At 42.5% G+C, this 17,494-nt stretch overlaps 1 protein-coding gene across 4 annotated transcripts; it reads left to right on the top strand.

Moving 5' to 3' along the window:
* The first annotated feature begins 2,136 nt into the window (after nt 1-2,136).
* On the top strand, nt 2,137-16,778 carry SIRT4 (sirtuin 4). Of its 4 annotated transcripts, none has more exons than XM_019467284.2 (5): nt 2,137-2,240; nt 10,607-11,120; nt 13,152-13,443; nt 13,566-13,778; nt 16,341-16,778. In XM_019467284.2, exons 2-4 carry the CDS (start codon nt 10,630-10,632, stop codon nt 13,716-13,718), a joined length of 936 nt encoding a protein of 311 aa, XP_019322829.1. In that variant the 5' UTR covers nt 2,137-2,240; nt 10,607-10,629; the 3' UTR covers nt 13,719-13,778; nt 16,341-16,778. The 4 variants fall into 4 exon arrangements, with proteins under 4 accessions (XP_019322829.1, XP_053758079.1, XP_053758078.1 ...); XM_053902104.1 differs by having other exon boundaries at nt 13,152-13,287; XM_019467285.2 differs by having other exon boundaries at nt 2,199-2,240; nt 10,623-11,120.
* Nucleotides 16,779-17,494: the final 716 nt, after the last annotated feature.

Raw genomic sequence — 17,494 nt, forward strand, 5'->3', positions numbered from 1 at the left:
TTTCAAACATGAGGGGCACTTAGCTGGTTCGGTCTGTGGAACATGTGACTCTTAATCTGGGGGTTGTAAATTCCAGCCCCAGGTTGGGTGTAGAGATTACTTATTTTGGGGAAAGAGAGAAAGGGTGTGTGTGCACTTGCACAAGCCGGGGGAGAGACAGAGAGGAGAGAGAATCCCAAGCAGGCTCTGTGCTGAAGCCAACTTGATCTCACAGTTTGGTTCCATGAGATCATGACCTGAACCGAAATCAAGAGTCAGAGGCTTAACTGACTGAACCACCTAGGTGGCCCTAGGGTGACTTAAAATCTAGAGATTATTTAAAATCTTAAGGGGCGCCTGGGTGGCGCAGTCGGTTAAGCGTCCGACTTCAGCCAGGTCACGATCTCGCGGTCCGTGAGTTCGAGCCCCGCGTCAGGCTCTGGGCTGATGGCTTGGAGCCTGGAGCCTGTTTCCGATTCTGTGTCTCCCTCTCTCTCTGCCCCTCCCCCGTTCATGCTCTGTCTCTCTCTGTCCCAAAAATAAATAAAAAACGTTGAAAAAAAAATTTTAAAAATAAAAAAAATAAAATCTTAAAAAAAAAATTCAAACATGAAACGTTCAAAGAAAGTATTCCTCAGTGATCATTCATATAATCATCATCTAGGTGAGAAAATGACATCTTTAAAAGACCTATTTGATGCTGATGTGTAGCTTCCCCCCCCCCCCCCCCCACAGCCATAACTGCCAAGGTAGGAAAAATTATCAAGAAAAAAAAAAAGACTAGTAACTTGATTAATTTTATATTATTTTACTTTGATCCAATCAAGGACGTAGTCATGAATTCCTGGTATGGTGACACTGTGTGTTTTACCAGCTGTCTTGGATGACTTCATCCTCCACGGATGACTTTCCAGCACTAAGAAAAATTGAAAAGTCAGCTAACTTCTCCCAGGAACATGAGATTTTGGGGGGCCTAAAAGCACAATAGTTCTGTATTAGTCTCTCAATTAACGATGTTCATTCTACTTGGCAAACTGAAAAAAGCAACATGAGTTTGAAATTTTTCTTAATAAACTTGGGGTGGGGGGAGAAAATGTCAGTGTTTTGGCATTTTAATAGGTTTTGATCCAATACCCATATGTGCAGGAAATATTCCTGATTGCAATTTTTTTGACTTAGTAAAAATTTCCAGTCTACATTTTGGTCCTTTCTTTCAGCCAATGTGGTCAGGTTAACTAAGGCACAAAAAACCTGTCATGTCAGGTGATTGTCCCAGCAGTGTGACCTATCTGAGTTGTTGTGTAGGTATTGCTCCCAAACTCCTAAACTGGGTGACTTTACAGATATTTACCTCCACACATTCAGTGAGAGGATCAGGAGTCAAACTCTGACTCCAGCTTCCACAATACACTTCTGGGCTTCAGTTTATCTTAAAACAGGGGAAGCAGCTCCTTAGGTGGTCTTCAAGGTTCCAGTAAGCTGCCCTTTGATTGATGTTCTAAAACACAAATTGATTGATGTCTTATTTAGGTGATGCTACAGAACAGTGGTTCTCATTATTACAAACATTAGAAACAACTGGGAAGTTTGTAAACCGTCTTGATGCCCAGGCATCTCCCCAGACCAATTAAATCAGAATCTCTGGGAGTGAGACCTGGGCACTGTGTTGGTTAATGTAATAAAACCACAAAAGAGAATAAAGAAAATTGGAGAAGCCGAGTAAACACATTATTCCTTGTATATTATCTGTGGCTTTAGTTTTTCATATAAACTGCAAAAACATGAATTTTTCAGATATTAATGTATTTCTTCACACCCCACTACAAGGTGGGAAATTGATTTCCTCACAGTGAGTGCAAAGGATCATAATCACTGAAGTTCAGTATGAGTCTAATCTAGATACATTATTAAAGCTTCTATCTTAACAATGAATTCGTAACTTAGTACTGTTTAGATATACTATTTTGCACTGAGCACACTCGTCTTCAAACTCTAACAACTTCTCTCAAAGGGACACTAACATGTTGGCTTAGGAGACAGCGGGCACATTTCGCTCCTGTGAATGTTCAACACCTCTGACCAGGAAAGGCAGATGGGGGCGCTACCACACAATCTGGATCCCTCATCTGTGACACCCAGAGGATTGTGGGACTTGTAGTTTTCCTGGCATCATTTCTGCCTCCTGGACTGCATTTCCCAAAATGCAAAAGGAGTCAGCTCGTCGCGTCGTCAGACGTAAAGTGTTCTTTAAGGTGTGGAAGGTAAGTGTTCTGTGGGGGTTGCAGGTTTCTAGACGTTGTGAATTTGTTGTGAGGGATTCTATATAAACTTTTTGCCCTTTAGTAGTACCTGGCAGAGAGCAGCTGTTCCAGTATAGCGGGTTTTCAGCGATTTTCCCGAGCCCTTTGGTCTCAGGAATCCAGACTGTATTTGTTCAGCGGTTCAAGCGTTGCTGTGGATTTCTAGAGAAATCGGGGTCCTGAAACTAGATCTGGAAAGCCAGGCATAAAATAATGTTTACATATGAGGTGCGTGTCACTAGAGAATTTCTGCATTATGTTAAATAATACGTCAAAGCTTTGTTAGAATGTCGTGTTTGCAATTGAGGGTAAACTAAAAGAATATGGGGAAAGTAGAATAAAAGATGTGCATGTGCTTAGTTACAGTAATAAAGCCAAAAGCCATAAAAATCAAAAGTCAGAAAAGTCTGAGCAGCAACTGCATCAACACTTGGCATACTGGAATTCAAATATGCTTCTTAGCTTATGAAGAAATATTTCTGATTTATAAAATAGGAAGTAGGTTTATGGAACACACGGTTTCCCAAGGGATGGTAGTAACTAAAATTGTAAGTGTATTCCTCTGAGGGAGACGTCTTTAGATGTAGACATAGATGGAATAACAATTCCCTATTAAAAGATTTAAAAGAGGGGCGCCTGGGTGGCTCAGTCGGTTGAGCGACCGACTTTGGCTCAGGTCATGATCTCACGGTTTGTGAGTTCGAGTCCCGCGTCGGGCTCTGTGCTGACAGCTCAGAGCCTGGATGCTGCTTCTGATTCTGTGTCTCCCTCTCTCTCTGCCCTTCCCCCACGCATGCTCTGTCTCTCTCTGTCTCAGAAATAAATAAACATAAAAAAAAAGATTTAAAAGATATCGGGAGTAAGCTATTATTCTTTTGAAGTTTATAAGAAGTTTATTTCTGACCAGCCAGGTTTTATTGGGACAGACAGAATAGGTCTTATGTTATGCTAGAGTCCTGCTTTACCAATTTTTATTTTACACTCCCTTTTTAAAATCCACATTTTTTTTAGAGTCCCTTCCACCATTTTTTAAATAAACCAAAATGTACAGTTTTTCTTGAATGCAAAAAGTCTTGGAAGATTCACCAACCATTTTAAGTTAATTTCCATCTGATGGCCAAGCATAGTAGACCTCTGGTTGTAGGTTCTTAAGAGGTCAAGAAGACAAGATTGGCTTGGGTTGTTATGCAATAGTCCAGTGTGGCGACAAGATTTTATTTTGTGGAAGGTATTAGAAATTCTTGACCAAAACAAATTTTTAAAAAGATATAAAAAGGGAGCCTTGTTGTTTCAGGTCGGACTTCATGGGACTCAGGGGAGGTGGGCCGGAATCAGTTTTTCCTGGTGAAGGCCAATTGTTAGACATTTAGGAACTTGCTAGCCAGTTGTTAAACCATTGGTAGCCTGAAACTGGCCATGATGGGATTATTTTCTCATATCTTTTTGTGGGGATAGTGGGGGAGAAGGTAGTACACCCCTGGCAAGGGTCAGTTTACTCTATAAGCCTGGAGCCCCAGTGTTCAGTACATTCTTGAGTTCTCACATCCTGAGCTAACTCACACCCTCCCAAATTCTGCAAAAGATTGATTTGGATTACAAAGTAAGGTTATAAATACACTCTAGGTGTGTGTTGGGGGGTGGAGGAGGGGGCGGGGAGGAGGCTGCACCTTTCCAGGGAAAGATATTCTTGTTTACTTGGGGGGCCCATCCTTTAAGATACTGAAGTCACTGATTAATTCATTATTTGTAGGTTGTTCAGATAAGCATGCAATCTGCCACCAGAAGTAGTATTGTCTGGATGGAGAGTCTTCTTAGATTATGCAAAAACCTGTACTCCTCTCTGATACATTTTCTTAAACCTAGATTTTGTCTTCAAGAGGACAGTATTATGTGCAATGCCAACAAATTCCTACTCCCCAGTCATTTCTCAATATCATGCTGTTGGCTCTCATCACCCATCCCATAAATATTTCAGTGTACAACTTTGCTGATTATCAGATACCTTTTGGGTTGTCAGCTTATAGGTATAAATTGGATGAGTTTTGAAATCTCATCAGTAACCTCCCAAATCCCATTTAGGGTGGACTATTTGGGGGAAATGACAGTGCTACCCAAGCTTTTCTTTATTTGCAATTCCTTCCTTACAGTTAGTCCATATATTTTTAGGCTAAGTTTAGTTCTTGTTTATCTCTGTATTGTTGATAATCATGTACCCTTGCTTTTATTTTTGTTTAGATCCAGGGCAACATGAGGGAGGCATACTTTTAAGTTACCTATCCTAGTTCACTTTGTACATTTAATTTCAAATATGTTTTCTTCAAATACTATATGACTGCTGATAGGGTCCAGATATTAGAGTTTTATCTACCTTTAAGGTGAAACATTCCACATTTTAGCTTCTCTTCAAAGTACTCCATTCTTTTTTTCCCCTCACTTTTCAGATCATATCTCTTACACCTTTAAAGTATTCAAAAGATATAAGCATTGTTACTTTATCTCATAGCTTTTGGCATTTCTGCACTACCACTATCCTAGGCACACTAGGACATCTATTTTTGAGAGAGAGAGAGCACAAGCAGGGGAGGGGCAGAAAGAGAGAGGGAGACACAGAATCCGAAGCAGGCTCCAGGCTCCGAGCTGTTAGCACAGAGCCCGACATGGGGCTTGAACTCATGATCCATGAGAGCATGACCTGAGCCCAAGTCAGACGCTTAACCAACTGAGCCACCCAGGCACTTCTGTTGTTTCTTTTTTAAAGTTTATTTATTTATTCGGAGAGAGAGAGAGGGAGAGAGAGCAAGTGGGGAAGGGGCAGAGAGAGATGGGGAGAGAGAGAATCACAAGCAGGCTCAGCACCACCAATGCATCCTGAGTCAGGGCTTGAACTCACGAACCGTGAGATTGTGACCTGAGCCAAAGTTGGACACTTAACCGACTGAGCCACTCAGGTGCCCTATATAAAAATTTTTTTTATTGTGGAGATAGAATAATATAACGAACCCCATTCACAGACATATCACCCAGCTTCAAAAATAAACAACTCTTGGCTAATCTTGTTTCATTTATACAGTATATTTCTATCTACTCTGCCCCCTCTATATTATTTTGAAATAAATCCTCCCAGACATATCATCTCACCCAAATATTTCAGTCTGTAACTTCTATAGGATGAAGACTTTTAAAAAAATCACAATACCATTTGTCATACATAAAACACTTCTTTAAATATGTATTTTTTAAATTTCCTAAAGCAATCTCTAAGACCACCATGGTGCTTGAACTCACAACCTTGATATCAAGAGTTGCATGCTCTACTGACTGAGCCAACCAGAAGCCCCCATACGTAAAAAACAATAATTTTTTTATTAAAAAAAAATTTTTTTTAATGTTTATTTCTGAGACAGAGACAGAGCACGAGTGGGGGAGGGGCAGAGAGAGAGAGGGAGACACAGAATCCAAAGCAGGCTCCAGGCTCCGAGCTGTCAGCACAGAACCTGACGCGGGGCTCGAACTCACAAACCATGAGATCATGACCTGAGCTGAAGTCGGTCACTCAACCAACTGAGCCACCCAGGTGCCCCCAAAACAATAATTTCTTAATATCAAACATACAGTTAATGTTCAATTTTCCAATTATTAGTGTTGTAAAGTTCCAGATAAGGCCCACAGATTACATTTGGTTGGTATGTCTTTAAAGCTCTTTAATCTATCATTCCCCCTTCAGATCTACTTCTATCTCTTGCAGTTTATTTGTTGAAGAAGCTGATTTTTCTGTCCTGTAGAGTTTCCCATGGCCTGAACTTCATGGATGGACCGATGATATCATCTAACATTGCTTTGGCCTCTGTATTTCCTATAAATTGTTAAACTCTAGAGACTTGATCACTGTCGAGTTCAATTTTTTTTTTCTCCCAAGACCACATCTTGAGGCGTGGTGTGCTCTTCCATGAAGAGTCTAGTCTGGTATTCTCTCTTTTCCTAATGTTGAAATTGGAGGAAGTTGTTGATGTTTGATGCCTATATGCTGCCTTTGCTTTTCGGCTATAAATGAGATAATCACCTCACACCTGACAGAATGGCTAAAATCAAAGACAAGAAATAAGTAGTGTGGGTGAGGATGTGGAGAAAAAGGAACCCTTGTGCACTATTTGTGGGGATGCAAGCTAGTGCAGCCACTGTGGAAAACAGTACAGAGTTTCCTCACAAAATTAAAAATATAATTACTCCATGATCCAGTAATTCTACTATTGCATATTTACCCAAGGAAAACAAAAACACTAATTTGGAAAGATATATGTACCTCTATGTTTATTAAAGCATTATTTATAATAGCCAAGATATGGAAGCAACCCAAGTGTCCATCTATAGATTAATGGATAAAGATGTCAGCACACACACACACTCATGCACACACACACTCACTCCACACAGGAGTATTACTCAGCCTTAAGAAGGATATCTTGGGGCGCCTGGGTGGCTCAGTTGGCTAAGCATCTGACTTCGGCTCAGGTCATGATCTCACAGTTGGTGAGTTCGAGCCCCGCGTCGGACTCTCTGCTGACAGCTCAGAGCCTGGAGCCTACCTCGGATTCTGTCTCCCTTTCTCTCTGCTCCTCTCCTGCTCATGCTCTGTCTCTATCAAAAGTAAATAAACATTAAAAAAATTATTAAAGGGGCGCCTGGGTGGCGCAGTCGGTTAAGCGTCCGACTTCAGCCAGGTCACGATCTCACGGTCCGTGAGTTCGAGCCCCGCGTCAGGCTCTGGGCTGATGGCTCGGAGCCTGGAGCCTGTTTCCGATTCTGTGTCTCCCTCTCTCTCTGCCCCTCCCCCGTTCATGCTCTGTCTCTCTCTGTCCCAAAAATAAATAAAAAAACGTTGAAAAAATTATTAAAAAAAGAAGGATATCTTGCTATTTGCAACAACATGGATGGATGTAGAGGATATAATGCTAAGTGAAATAAGTCGGACAAATACCACATGATTTCACTCGTGGAATTTAAGGGAAAAAAACCCACAAATGAACAAAGAAAAAAGAGATAAGCAAAAAACCAGACTCTATTAAAAACATTTTTAGTTTATTTTGAGAGAGAGCGCATGTGAGTGCATGAGTGAGTCAGGGAAGGAGCAGAGAGAGTGAAAGGGAGAGAGAGAGAATCCCAAGCAGGCTCCTCACTGCTAGTGCAGAGCCCAACAAGGGGCTTGAACCCACAAACCGTGAGACCATGACCTGATTGAAATCAAGAGTTGGACACTTAACCCACTGAGCCACCCAGGTGCCCCGAAACCCGTTTTTTTTTTAAAAAATGTCTGTTTATTTTTGACAGAGAGAGAGTGTGAACACGTGTCGGGGAGGGACAGAGAGAGAGCAACAGAGGATCCCAAGCAGATTCTGCATGGAGAGTCCAATGCAGGGCTAGAACTCATGAACTGCAAGATCATGACCTGAGCTGAAGGCAGACACTTAACTGACTGAAGCCACCCGGGCACCCCAAAAACAGACTCTTAAATATAGAGAACAAACTGGTGGTTGCCATAGGCGAAGTGGGTGAGGGGATGGGTGAAATAGGTGAAGGGGATTAAGCATGTACTTCTAGTAATGAGCAATGACTACTTTATAGAATTGTTGAATCATTATATTGTACACCTGCAACTAATATAATACTATATGTTAATTATCCTTGAATTTTAAAAAAGCCTAAGGAAAAGACTAAAAAAAATAATAAAGTTCTGATGCATCTTCTAGTCCCTGGCAACTACTAATTTACTTTCTGTCTCTATATATTTGTGTATTTTAGAAATTTTATATAAGTGGAATCATATAGTATTTGTCCTTTTGTGACTGACTTCTTACACTTATCATAATGTTTTTGATGTTTATCCATATTATAGCATATATCAGAACTTTATGCTTATAGGTAAATTTCCTTATATGGATAGACCCCATTTTGTTTATCCATTCATCAGTTGATGGCTGCCTTACTTTTGTTTTTGTTTTGGGGGTCTTTTTTTTTTTTTATTTAAATTTTAGTTAACATGAAGTGCAATATTGGTTTCAGGAGAATTCAGTGATTCATCAGTTACATACAACACGCAGTGCTCATCACAAGTGTCCTCCTTAATACCCATTACCCATCTAGCCCATTTCCCACCCACCTCCCTCCATCAATCCATAGTTTGTTTTCTATCATTAAGTGTCTCTTGTGGTTTGTTGGGGTGCCTGGGTAGTTCAGTCGGTTAAGCGTCTGACTTCAGCTCAGGTCATGATCTGGTAGTTCTTGAGTTCAAGCCCCGAGTCAGGCTTTGTGCTGACAGTTCAGAGCCTTAAGCCCATTTCAGATTCTGTGTCTCCCTCTCTCTCTCTCTCTGCCTCCCTCCCACTCATGCTGTCTCTCTCTCCTGCAAAAATAAATATTAAAAAAATTTTTTTTAGGGGCACCTGGGTGGCTCAGTCGGTTAAGCATCCAGTTTCAACTCAGGTCATGATCTTGTGGTCTGTGAGTTCAAGCCCCGCGTCGGGCTCTGTGCTGACAGCTCAGAGCCTGGAGCCTGTTTCAGATTCTGTGTCTCCCTCTCTCTCTGACCCTCCCCCATTCATGCTCTGTCTCTCTCTGTCTCAAAAATAAATAAACTTAAAAAAAATTTTTTTGGGGGCGCCTGGGTGGCTCAGTCGGTTAAGCGTCCGACTTCAGCCAGGTCACGATCTCGCGGTCCGTGAGTTCGAGCCCCGCGTCGGGCTCTGGGCTGATGGCTCGGAGCCTGGAGCCTGTTTCTGATTCTGTGTCTCCCTCTCTCTCTGCCCCTCCCCGTTCATGCTCTGTCTCTCTCTGTCCCAAAAATAAATTAAAAAAAAAAAAAAAAAAAAAAATTTTTTTAAATTTTTAATGTTTATTTATTTTTGAGACAGAGAGAGAGAGAAAGAGAGAGAGACAGTGTGGGAGTGGGGGAGGATCAGAGAGAGAGAAAGAGAGACAACAGAATCCAAAGCAGACTCCAGGCTCTGAGCTGTCAGCACAGAGCCCGATGCAGGGCTTGAACTTACAAGACTTGGTATCATGACCTGAGCCGAAGTCAGAGACCCAACTGACTGAGCCACCCAGGCACCCCTAAAAAAAAAATTTTTTTTTAAGAGTCTCTTGTGGTTTGTTTCCCTCTTCTTTTTTTCCTCCCCCTTCCTTTAGGTTCATATGTTTTATTTCTTAAATTCCACAAATAAGTGAAATCATATGGTATTTTTTTCTGATTGACTTATTGTGCATAGCATAATACATTCTAGCTTCATCCACGTCATTGCAGATGGCAAGATTTCATTCTTTTTTAAAGTTTATTTATTTATTTGAGAGAGAGGGGGACATGCACAAGCATGGGAGGGAGGGAGAGAGAGAAGGAGACAGAGAATCCCAAGCAGGCTCTGCGCCAGCAGAGCTCAATCTCACAAACTGTGAGATCATGACCTGAGCTGAAATCAAGAGTCAGACACCTAACTACTGAGCCACCCAGGTGCCCCAAGATTTCATTCTTTTTGATGACTGAGTAATATTCCATTATGTATACATACCACATCTTTATCCATTCATCAGTTGATGGACATTTGGGCTCTCTCCATAGTTTGGCTACTGTTGATAATGCTGCTATAAACACTGGGGTGCACGTACCCCTTAAAATCTGTCTTTTTGTATCCTCTGGGTGAATACCTAATAGTGCAATTGCTGGATCATAGGGTAGTTCTGTTTTTAGTTTCAGCTACCTTAGTTTTATTTATATAGATATCATATACTATAAATATTATATCTATATATTTATATGTATTTTATATATTATATATAAAACATTTTTTTTAATATTTATTTTTGAGAGCAAGAGAGAGAGAGAGAGTGCAAGCAGGGGAGGGGCAGAGAGAGAGGGAGACACAGAATCCAAAGCAGACTCCAGGCTCCATGCTGTCGGCACACAGCCTGACGCGGGGCTCGAACCCACAAACTATGAGATCATGACCTGAGCCAAAGTAGGACACTTAACTGACTGAGCCCCCCAGGTGCCCCTACATATATAATATATATATATAATATATATATATTATATATATATATAATATATATATATTTTTTAATGTTTATTTTCGAGAGAGAGAGAATGCAAGCAGGGGAGGGGTGGGGTGGGGGACAGAGGATCTGAAGTGGGCTCCGCACTGACAGCAGTGAGTCCATGTGGGGCTCGAACTCATTAACTGCGAGATTGTGACCTGAGCCGAAGTCAGACGCTCAACAGACTGAGCCACCCAGGTGCCCTTTGGCGGCCTTAGTTTTTAAAATTTGTTTTCTCCCATCAGGTTTCTTTCTCTCTAGAACAAAGATGAATTGTAGGTGGACTCTCAGGGCAGCGAAAGGCCGCTGGATGGTGAACATCAGCCAGCAGTGCTCACATGGATCCATTGGGTTATTTGTGCCACCGAGTCCACCTCTAGACCCTGAGAAGATCAGAGAGTTACAGCGCTTCATCACCCTGTCCAAGAGACTCCTAGTGATGACTGGGGCAGGAATCTCCACTGAGTCGGGGATCCCAGACTACAGGTCAGAAAAGGTGGGACTCTATGCCCGCACTGACCGGAAACCCATCCAGCATGGGGATTTTCTACGGAGTGCTCCAGTCCGCCAGCGGTACTGGGCAAGAAACTTTGTCGGCTGGCCTCGGTTCTCCTCCCTGCAGCCTAACCCTGCACATTGGGCCTTGAGCAACTGGGAGAGACTCGGAAAGCTGTACTGGTTGGTGACCCAAAATGTGGATGCCTTGCACACTAAAGCAGGGAGTCAGCGCCTGACAGAACTCCATGGATGCATGCACAGGTGCAGGAAGGTCTAAATAGTGTGAATGCAGAAATGTGAGCTCCATGAGAGCAAGGACCTTGGCTGTCTTGACCACTTTGTCCTCATTAGATCTTGAGAAAAGGATTTGGGAGCAAGTTGTTTATTTTGGAGTTGATCCCAGCAAACTCATTGAGGGAGTGGGGAAATGAAACAGGGTAGGCAAGAAAAGTCAAGAAAAGGGCATGTTAATGAATGGGTTGCTGCTTTGGGGAGCTGGAACTCAATCCTTTGAGGGGCCCTCTGTCTGGAGCATACTTCAGAATTGTCTCACTGAAAGTTGAGGAAGCTTGGGCATTTATCTACCATGTCCCATCCTTTAATGGTTGAGGGTCTTTCTAGGGGAATTAACTCCCTAACACTGACTCTGCAACTCCTTGGCCAGTAAACCCCCTAAGCAAGAGAGATGCAAGAAGTTGCTTATAAGAGAACTGTGTACAAGTGGCTGTAGGGTGTCTTGAGGGGACTATGAGCAAAGCACCAACAGCATAGTCTATAAGCTGGTGGATCTCTGATGCCTGGACACATAGAACACAGTACAGCCTGGCAAATAGAACCCAGTAAATATTGATGGAATGAACACATGTAGCCCTGGAAATAACCTGAAGCTAACTGGAGACCATTTCCTTATTATTAAGCCCCAGAGATCCTCCTGCCAATCATAAAATATTTATCGGGTGCCACAACGTGTGGTGTGCTATTGGTGGTGTGGAAGGGTCAAAACCAAAGAGCATAAAACATGCTCTACTTTATATGTGAGAACTTTGTAATCTCCTGGGGGTGGGGGGGGGATCCAAAAATAACATGTTTAACAACAGACAATTCCATATGTGATTGTTAAATTATGTGGTCCGTGATAGACCTGCTTTAGAGGTTCAGAGAAACAGATTTAGTAAAGCTTCGAGTAATCGGTCAAGCTTTTATGGGAAAGGTGGGGCTTGAGTCTGGCTCAGGTCTGACTGAACAAAAGAGGGGAGAGGGCTTTCTAAATGAAGAGGATTTGTAGAGCCCAGAGGAGTCTGGCCTGGCCTCTGTGGAGACTACTGTGAAATCAGATTGTCTGGAAAGGCTAGACCCAAATCATGGGTGCATCTGAAAATAGTACAGTGCAATTTGGGTCTTTTGTGAGAGACCAAAAGGGACTATTAGTGGTTTCTGAGCAAGAAAGCAATGTGATAAAAATAGCATTTGAGGAAAGCCACACAGGATTAGAGAGTGTGGCTCAGGGAGGTCAGCCTGAAGGACCCAGATCAAGGTGGTATCAGGGGAATTTGAGAGCTAATGATGGCCCTGGCCCCATTAAACTTTTCTTTTCCTGATGAAAGTTCCAAATCTTCCCAATAAGAAAGTAGTATAATGAACTCCCATGTACCATCACTCAGATACAAAAATTATATCATGTCTACTTTACCTCCCCCCCCCCCCCCCCGGCTGGTCTCTTAAAATAACTGCTATTTATTGAGTGGCTCCTGTCTATAGGCAGGAGCCTATAGACTCCTAGGTGGAGTCTAGGTGGTGGCCATAGCACAGTGGTCAAAGGATTCAAAGTTCTTGCTCTCACACGAACTCATGATTAAGGAAGTGAGGAGAGAAGCGAGTCACTGGGTTAGGACACCGAGGGGAAGAGTGTTTTAGAGGGACGGTGGTGATGGACAGCAACAATCACCCTGGAGGAGGAGAGGGAGGGAGGAAAAGCACCGGTCTGGGCACTAAGGAAGTCATTTGGTAAAGCATTTGCAGTTGCACTAAGGATAAAAATGAGCCAACAGGTTAAGCAGGCCGTGTAAGTAAGGAAAGCAGAGGTACACTGCTTGTTCTAGAGTTGGCAGTAGGAGGAAGGTAAGGAATGGTGGTAGTTAACATGAGAAGGTATTCCTACCTTGGGGGAAAGACTGGGTGCTAGAAACAGTGAACAGTGTTGGAGGAGCTACAACTGGTTGGGGATGAGATGTTTTTGGCAGCTTCATGCCTTCTCGGGACCAGTTGTTCAGTCAGCCTCTTCTTTGGTTTCAGGGTCCTTTGCTTGAACTGTGGTGAACAGATTCCCCGGGGGGTGTTACAAGAGCGTTTTGAAGCTCTGAACCCCACCTGGAGTGCCGAGGCCCATGGCCTGGCTCCTGACGGCGACGTCTTTCTCACAGAGGAGCAGGTACGGAGCTTTCGGGTCCCGTCCTGCCGATGTGGAGGCCCCCTGAAACCAGATGTCGTTTTCTTCGGGGACACAGTGAACCCTGACAAGGTTGACTTTGTGCACAGGCGTGTAAAAGAAGCTGACTCCCTCTTGGTAGTGGGATCATCCTTACAGGTATCTGACTTGTTCAGGGTGGGAATGGCCCCTTTTGCGGGCTGGAGAGCCCTGGAGAGGCTCCCTGTTAGGTTTACCTCTAACTGCATTGAGAGTTCTTACCTGTGTCTTTTCCTTGTAAGGTTTACTCTGGTTACAGGTTCATCCTCACTGCCCGAGAGAAGAAGCTCCCAATTGCAATACTTAACATTGGGCCCACACGGTCAGATGACTTGGCGTGTCTGAAACTGGATTCTCGCTGCGGAGAACTGCTGCCTCTAATAGACCCCTGCTGACCACAGTCTGATGCTCCTGAGTCAGAAACTGGGACTTTCACTTGAATCCTGCTATTAAAGGTAAATGCTTTCCTAGATACTGATTCCAGTTCCCATTCAACCAAGAGCACTGACAAAATAGGCAGCTTGGGGCGCCTGGGTGGCTCAGTCAGTTGAGCGTCCGACTTTGGCTCAGGTCATGATCTCGCAATCTGTGGGTTCAAGCCTCGCATCGGGCTCTGGGCTGACAGCTCAGAGCCTGGAGCCTGCTTCGGATTCTGTGTCTCCTTCTCTCTCTGCCCCTCTCCCACTTGTGCTCTGTCTCCCTCTGTCTCTCAAAAATAAATAAATGTAAAAAAATAAAAATAAAAATAAATAGGCGTCTTAATGTATGGCCACTAGTAATTAAAACTAATTCTTTAATGTGCATTAAGCTACAGTGTTTGAAAGATATTTCTTTTCCAGCTCTATGCACACAGCCATTTAGAAGGTTTCAAAATCCACCACTGCTTTTTTTCCTGTTTTTAAATAACAGCTTTTCGCACTTTCAAAGTATACAATTAAGCTTTTAGTACACTCACAAAGTTATACATGACTCACAGCTGTCTTAATTCCAGAATATTTTCATCATCCCAGGAAGAAACCTTGTACCCATCAGCAGTCACTCCACCCTCCCCAACCCCTCCACTTCTCCCTACCCTGGCAACAGCTAGTCTGTTTCTGCTTATGCTAGACATTTCACAGAAGATGTGGCCTCTTGTGTCTGGCTTCTCCACTTGGCGTAATAGTTTCAAGGTTCGTCCATATTGTAGCATGTATTGGTACTTTTATATCTATTTTAATCTATGGATACAACCACTTAAAAAAATAAAAAGCTTTGGGGCACCTGGATGGCACAGTCGGTTGAACAGCTGACTCTTGACTTTGGCTCAGGTCATATCCCAGGGTCATAGCATCGAGCCTCAGGTCGGGCTCTGCGCTGAGCTTGCTTGGGATTCTTTCTCTCTCTGCCCCTCTCCCTCGCTCACACTCTCTCTCTAAAAAAAATAAATAAGTAAAATAAAAAGCTTTATTGAGATAGTTCACAAACCACACAGTTTATTCATGTAATATGTACAATTCAGTAGTTTTTAGCATATTCTAAGGGAAGTACAACCACTTTTTAAAAAAGCGACCTTAATTTTTAGTTTTAGGTTCACAGCAAAACTGAGCAGTAAATACAAAGGGTTCCAATATGCCCCTTGTCCCTATACACTCACACAGTATTAACATTTGATTCACCTACTGAAGGACAACTTGGTTGTTTCCAAGTTTTGGGCAATTATGAATAAAGTCGCTGTAAATACTAAGGAGCAAGACTGCTGGATCATATGATAAAAGTTTGTGTAGTTTTGTATGCAATTGCCAAACTGCCTTCCAAAGTGGCTGTCCCATTTTGCATTCCCGCCAACGAATGAGAGTTCCTGTACAACCACCTATTAAAAATCATTTTGGGGGCGCTTGGGTGGCTCAGTCGGTTGAGCATCTGACTCTTGGTTTCAGCTCAGGTCATGATCTCACAGTTTGTGCGTTTGAACCCCACGTCGGGCTCTTTGCTGACACCATGGACCCTGCTTGGGATTTACTGTCTCCCTCTCTCTCTGCCTCTCTCTCTCTCAAAGTAAATAAATAAACTTAAAAAAAAAAAAACATTTTCATTGAAGTATACTATACAGAGTAGTGCATGTGTTATAAGTGGACAGTTTGACGAAGACATGAAGCATCTAGATCAAGGAACAGAATATTACTAGCACCAAGGAAGTCCCCTTAGTACAGACACTTAATTTTTTTTTCTTTAATGTTTATTTTTGAGAGTGTGTGAGTGGGAGAGGGGCAGAGAGAGAGAGGGAGACAAGGAATCCAAAATAGGCTCCAGGCTCCGAACTGTCAGCACAAAGCCCAACACAGGGCTCGAACCCATGAGCCATGAGATCATGATCTGAGCCAAAGTTGGATGCTCAACCAACTGAGCCACCCAGCAGCCCCTAGACACTTTTTTAAAATTTTTTTTTTAATTTTTTAAATTGACACCCAAGTTAGCATATAGTGGAACAATGATTTCAGGAGTAGATTCCTTAATGCCCCTTAGCTGTTTAGCCCATCCCCCCTCCCACAACCCCTCCAGTAACCCTGTTTGTTCTCCGTATTTAAGAGTCTCTTGTGTTTTGTCCCCCTCCCTGTTTTTATATTATTTTTTGCTTCCCTTCCCTTGTGTTCATCTGTTCTTTGTCTTAAAGTCCTCATATGAGCAAAGTCATATGGTATCTGCCTAGACACTTTTTGATATACTTTTTAGCTAGCTTATTACTAGAATAATATATATTATAGAATGTTTAGGTGATAACAGATAAGTAAAAAGAATATAATGCAAATTACCTATTATTCCACCACCTAGATAACCAAAGTTTAACATTCTGGTATAACTAAGTCTGTTTTTATGAAAGTCAAATCAAGCTGTGCATGTTTTCACTTAACAAGATATAGTGGCCCTCTTTACATATCCTAAATGCTGTGGTTTCTTGAATGGTAGGCTGATGTTCACAAATCATTTTCCCCCACCCACTCTCGGCTTATTCGGCATTAACTTGTTTCATTTCTTTCCAGATCCTTGAGGATTCCTCCCTCCTTCCTCCAACTAACTGCTCGCTGAGTGCAGCCTGTAGAGGGCAGCAAACCAGCATCTTTCTCCCAGCCTGCCTATGAACTGGGCAAGTTTCAGTCAGGCTGATGAAATTTGCCCCTGAAGAAAGACTTTTTCAAAGCAGCAGCTTCTATTGATAGGTAAACTTTTTTCGATTCCTTTTTATCTCACCAGGCAGAAGAAACGGCCTGGGGAAATACTTAGGCCAGAATGGTCTCTGGAGCACCAAGCAGGAATCTCACTAATGTGGGGCTTGAGGGGAGAAGAAAAGGACTTAATTTAGAATTCCAAATGGTTAAATGTCTTTAACTGAAACATTCTGGTATATTTTTCTAAAAGATGAGCAATGGTATGAATGAATTTTTTATTAACTAAGGAATAAAGAAATCATTTGCACACCAGGTATGTGGGCTGTATGTTTATATTCTTTTTTTATTTTTATTTTTTAAATTATTTTTTTAACATTTTTATTTATTTTTGAGAGACAGAGTAACAATGAGCACGAGCAGGGGAGGGGCAGAGAGAGAGAGGGAGACACAGAATCCAAAGCAGGTTCCAAGCTCTGAGCTGTCAGCACAGAGCCCGATGCGGGGCTTGAATCCATGAACTGTGAGATCATGACCTGAGCCAAAGTCTGACACAACCAACTGAGCCACTCAGGCGCCCCTATATTCTTTTTTTTAATCAGCTAAAAGAGAATGAGGCTTTATGACATGGTTCTTTAAAGATTTCTGCTGGATTTCAGCTGCCAGATGAGACACTTGCCTCAAACCTGATGTGTAGAGAGGAAACTGAATTCCCAAGTGGGCTCTTAAGCTGATTTGTTTCTGCTGAGCAAGGCAGTAAGCCTTGTTTGATTATTGTGTTAGCCCGAAAGAATCATTGTACCAGGCTAAAGCTTTCAGCACAATCTCATCAAAAGTGAAGCGGATGAAAGAATCACAGCCTATTCTGGATAGTCTTTTGTCTAAAATTAGGGCAAGCAATACATGGTCATCCTGCACCTACCTAGGAAGTAAATTATAGTTACCTGGGATAATCCAAGAGCTTGAAACCAACAGAGTTCTTTTCATGTGCACAACTCTGTTTTCCCACAGTCATTAATTCTGAAGAGGTG

Source organism: Panthera pardus, unplaced genomic scaffold, assembly GCF_024362965.1.
Source record: "Panthera pardus isolate Hobbes unplaced genomic scaffold, ASM2436296v1 HiC_scaffold_15, whole genome shotgun sequence".
NCBI classification, from domain to species: domain Eukaryota; kingdom Metazoa; phylum Chordata; class Mammalia; order Carnivora; family Felidae; genus Panthera; species Panthera pardus.

What these genes read in the sequence shown, in the direction of transcription:
- SIRT4 (XM_019467284.2), top strand. Translation starts at nt 10,630, where the DNA reads ATGAATTGTAGGTGGACTCTCAGGGCAGCGAAAGGCCGCTGGATGGTG. An exon ending in CTCCATGGATGCATGCACAG is followed by an intron (nt 11,121 to 13,151) that starts GTGCAGGAAGGT and finishes CTTTGGTTTCAG; the next exon opens with GGTCCTTTGCTTGAACTGTG. An exon ending in TAGTGGGATCATCCTTACAG is followed by an intron (nt 13,444 to 13,565) that starts GTATCTGACTTG and finishes TTTCCTTGTAAG; the next exon opens with GTTTACTCTGGTTACAGGTT.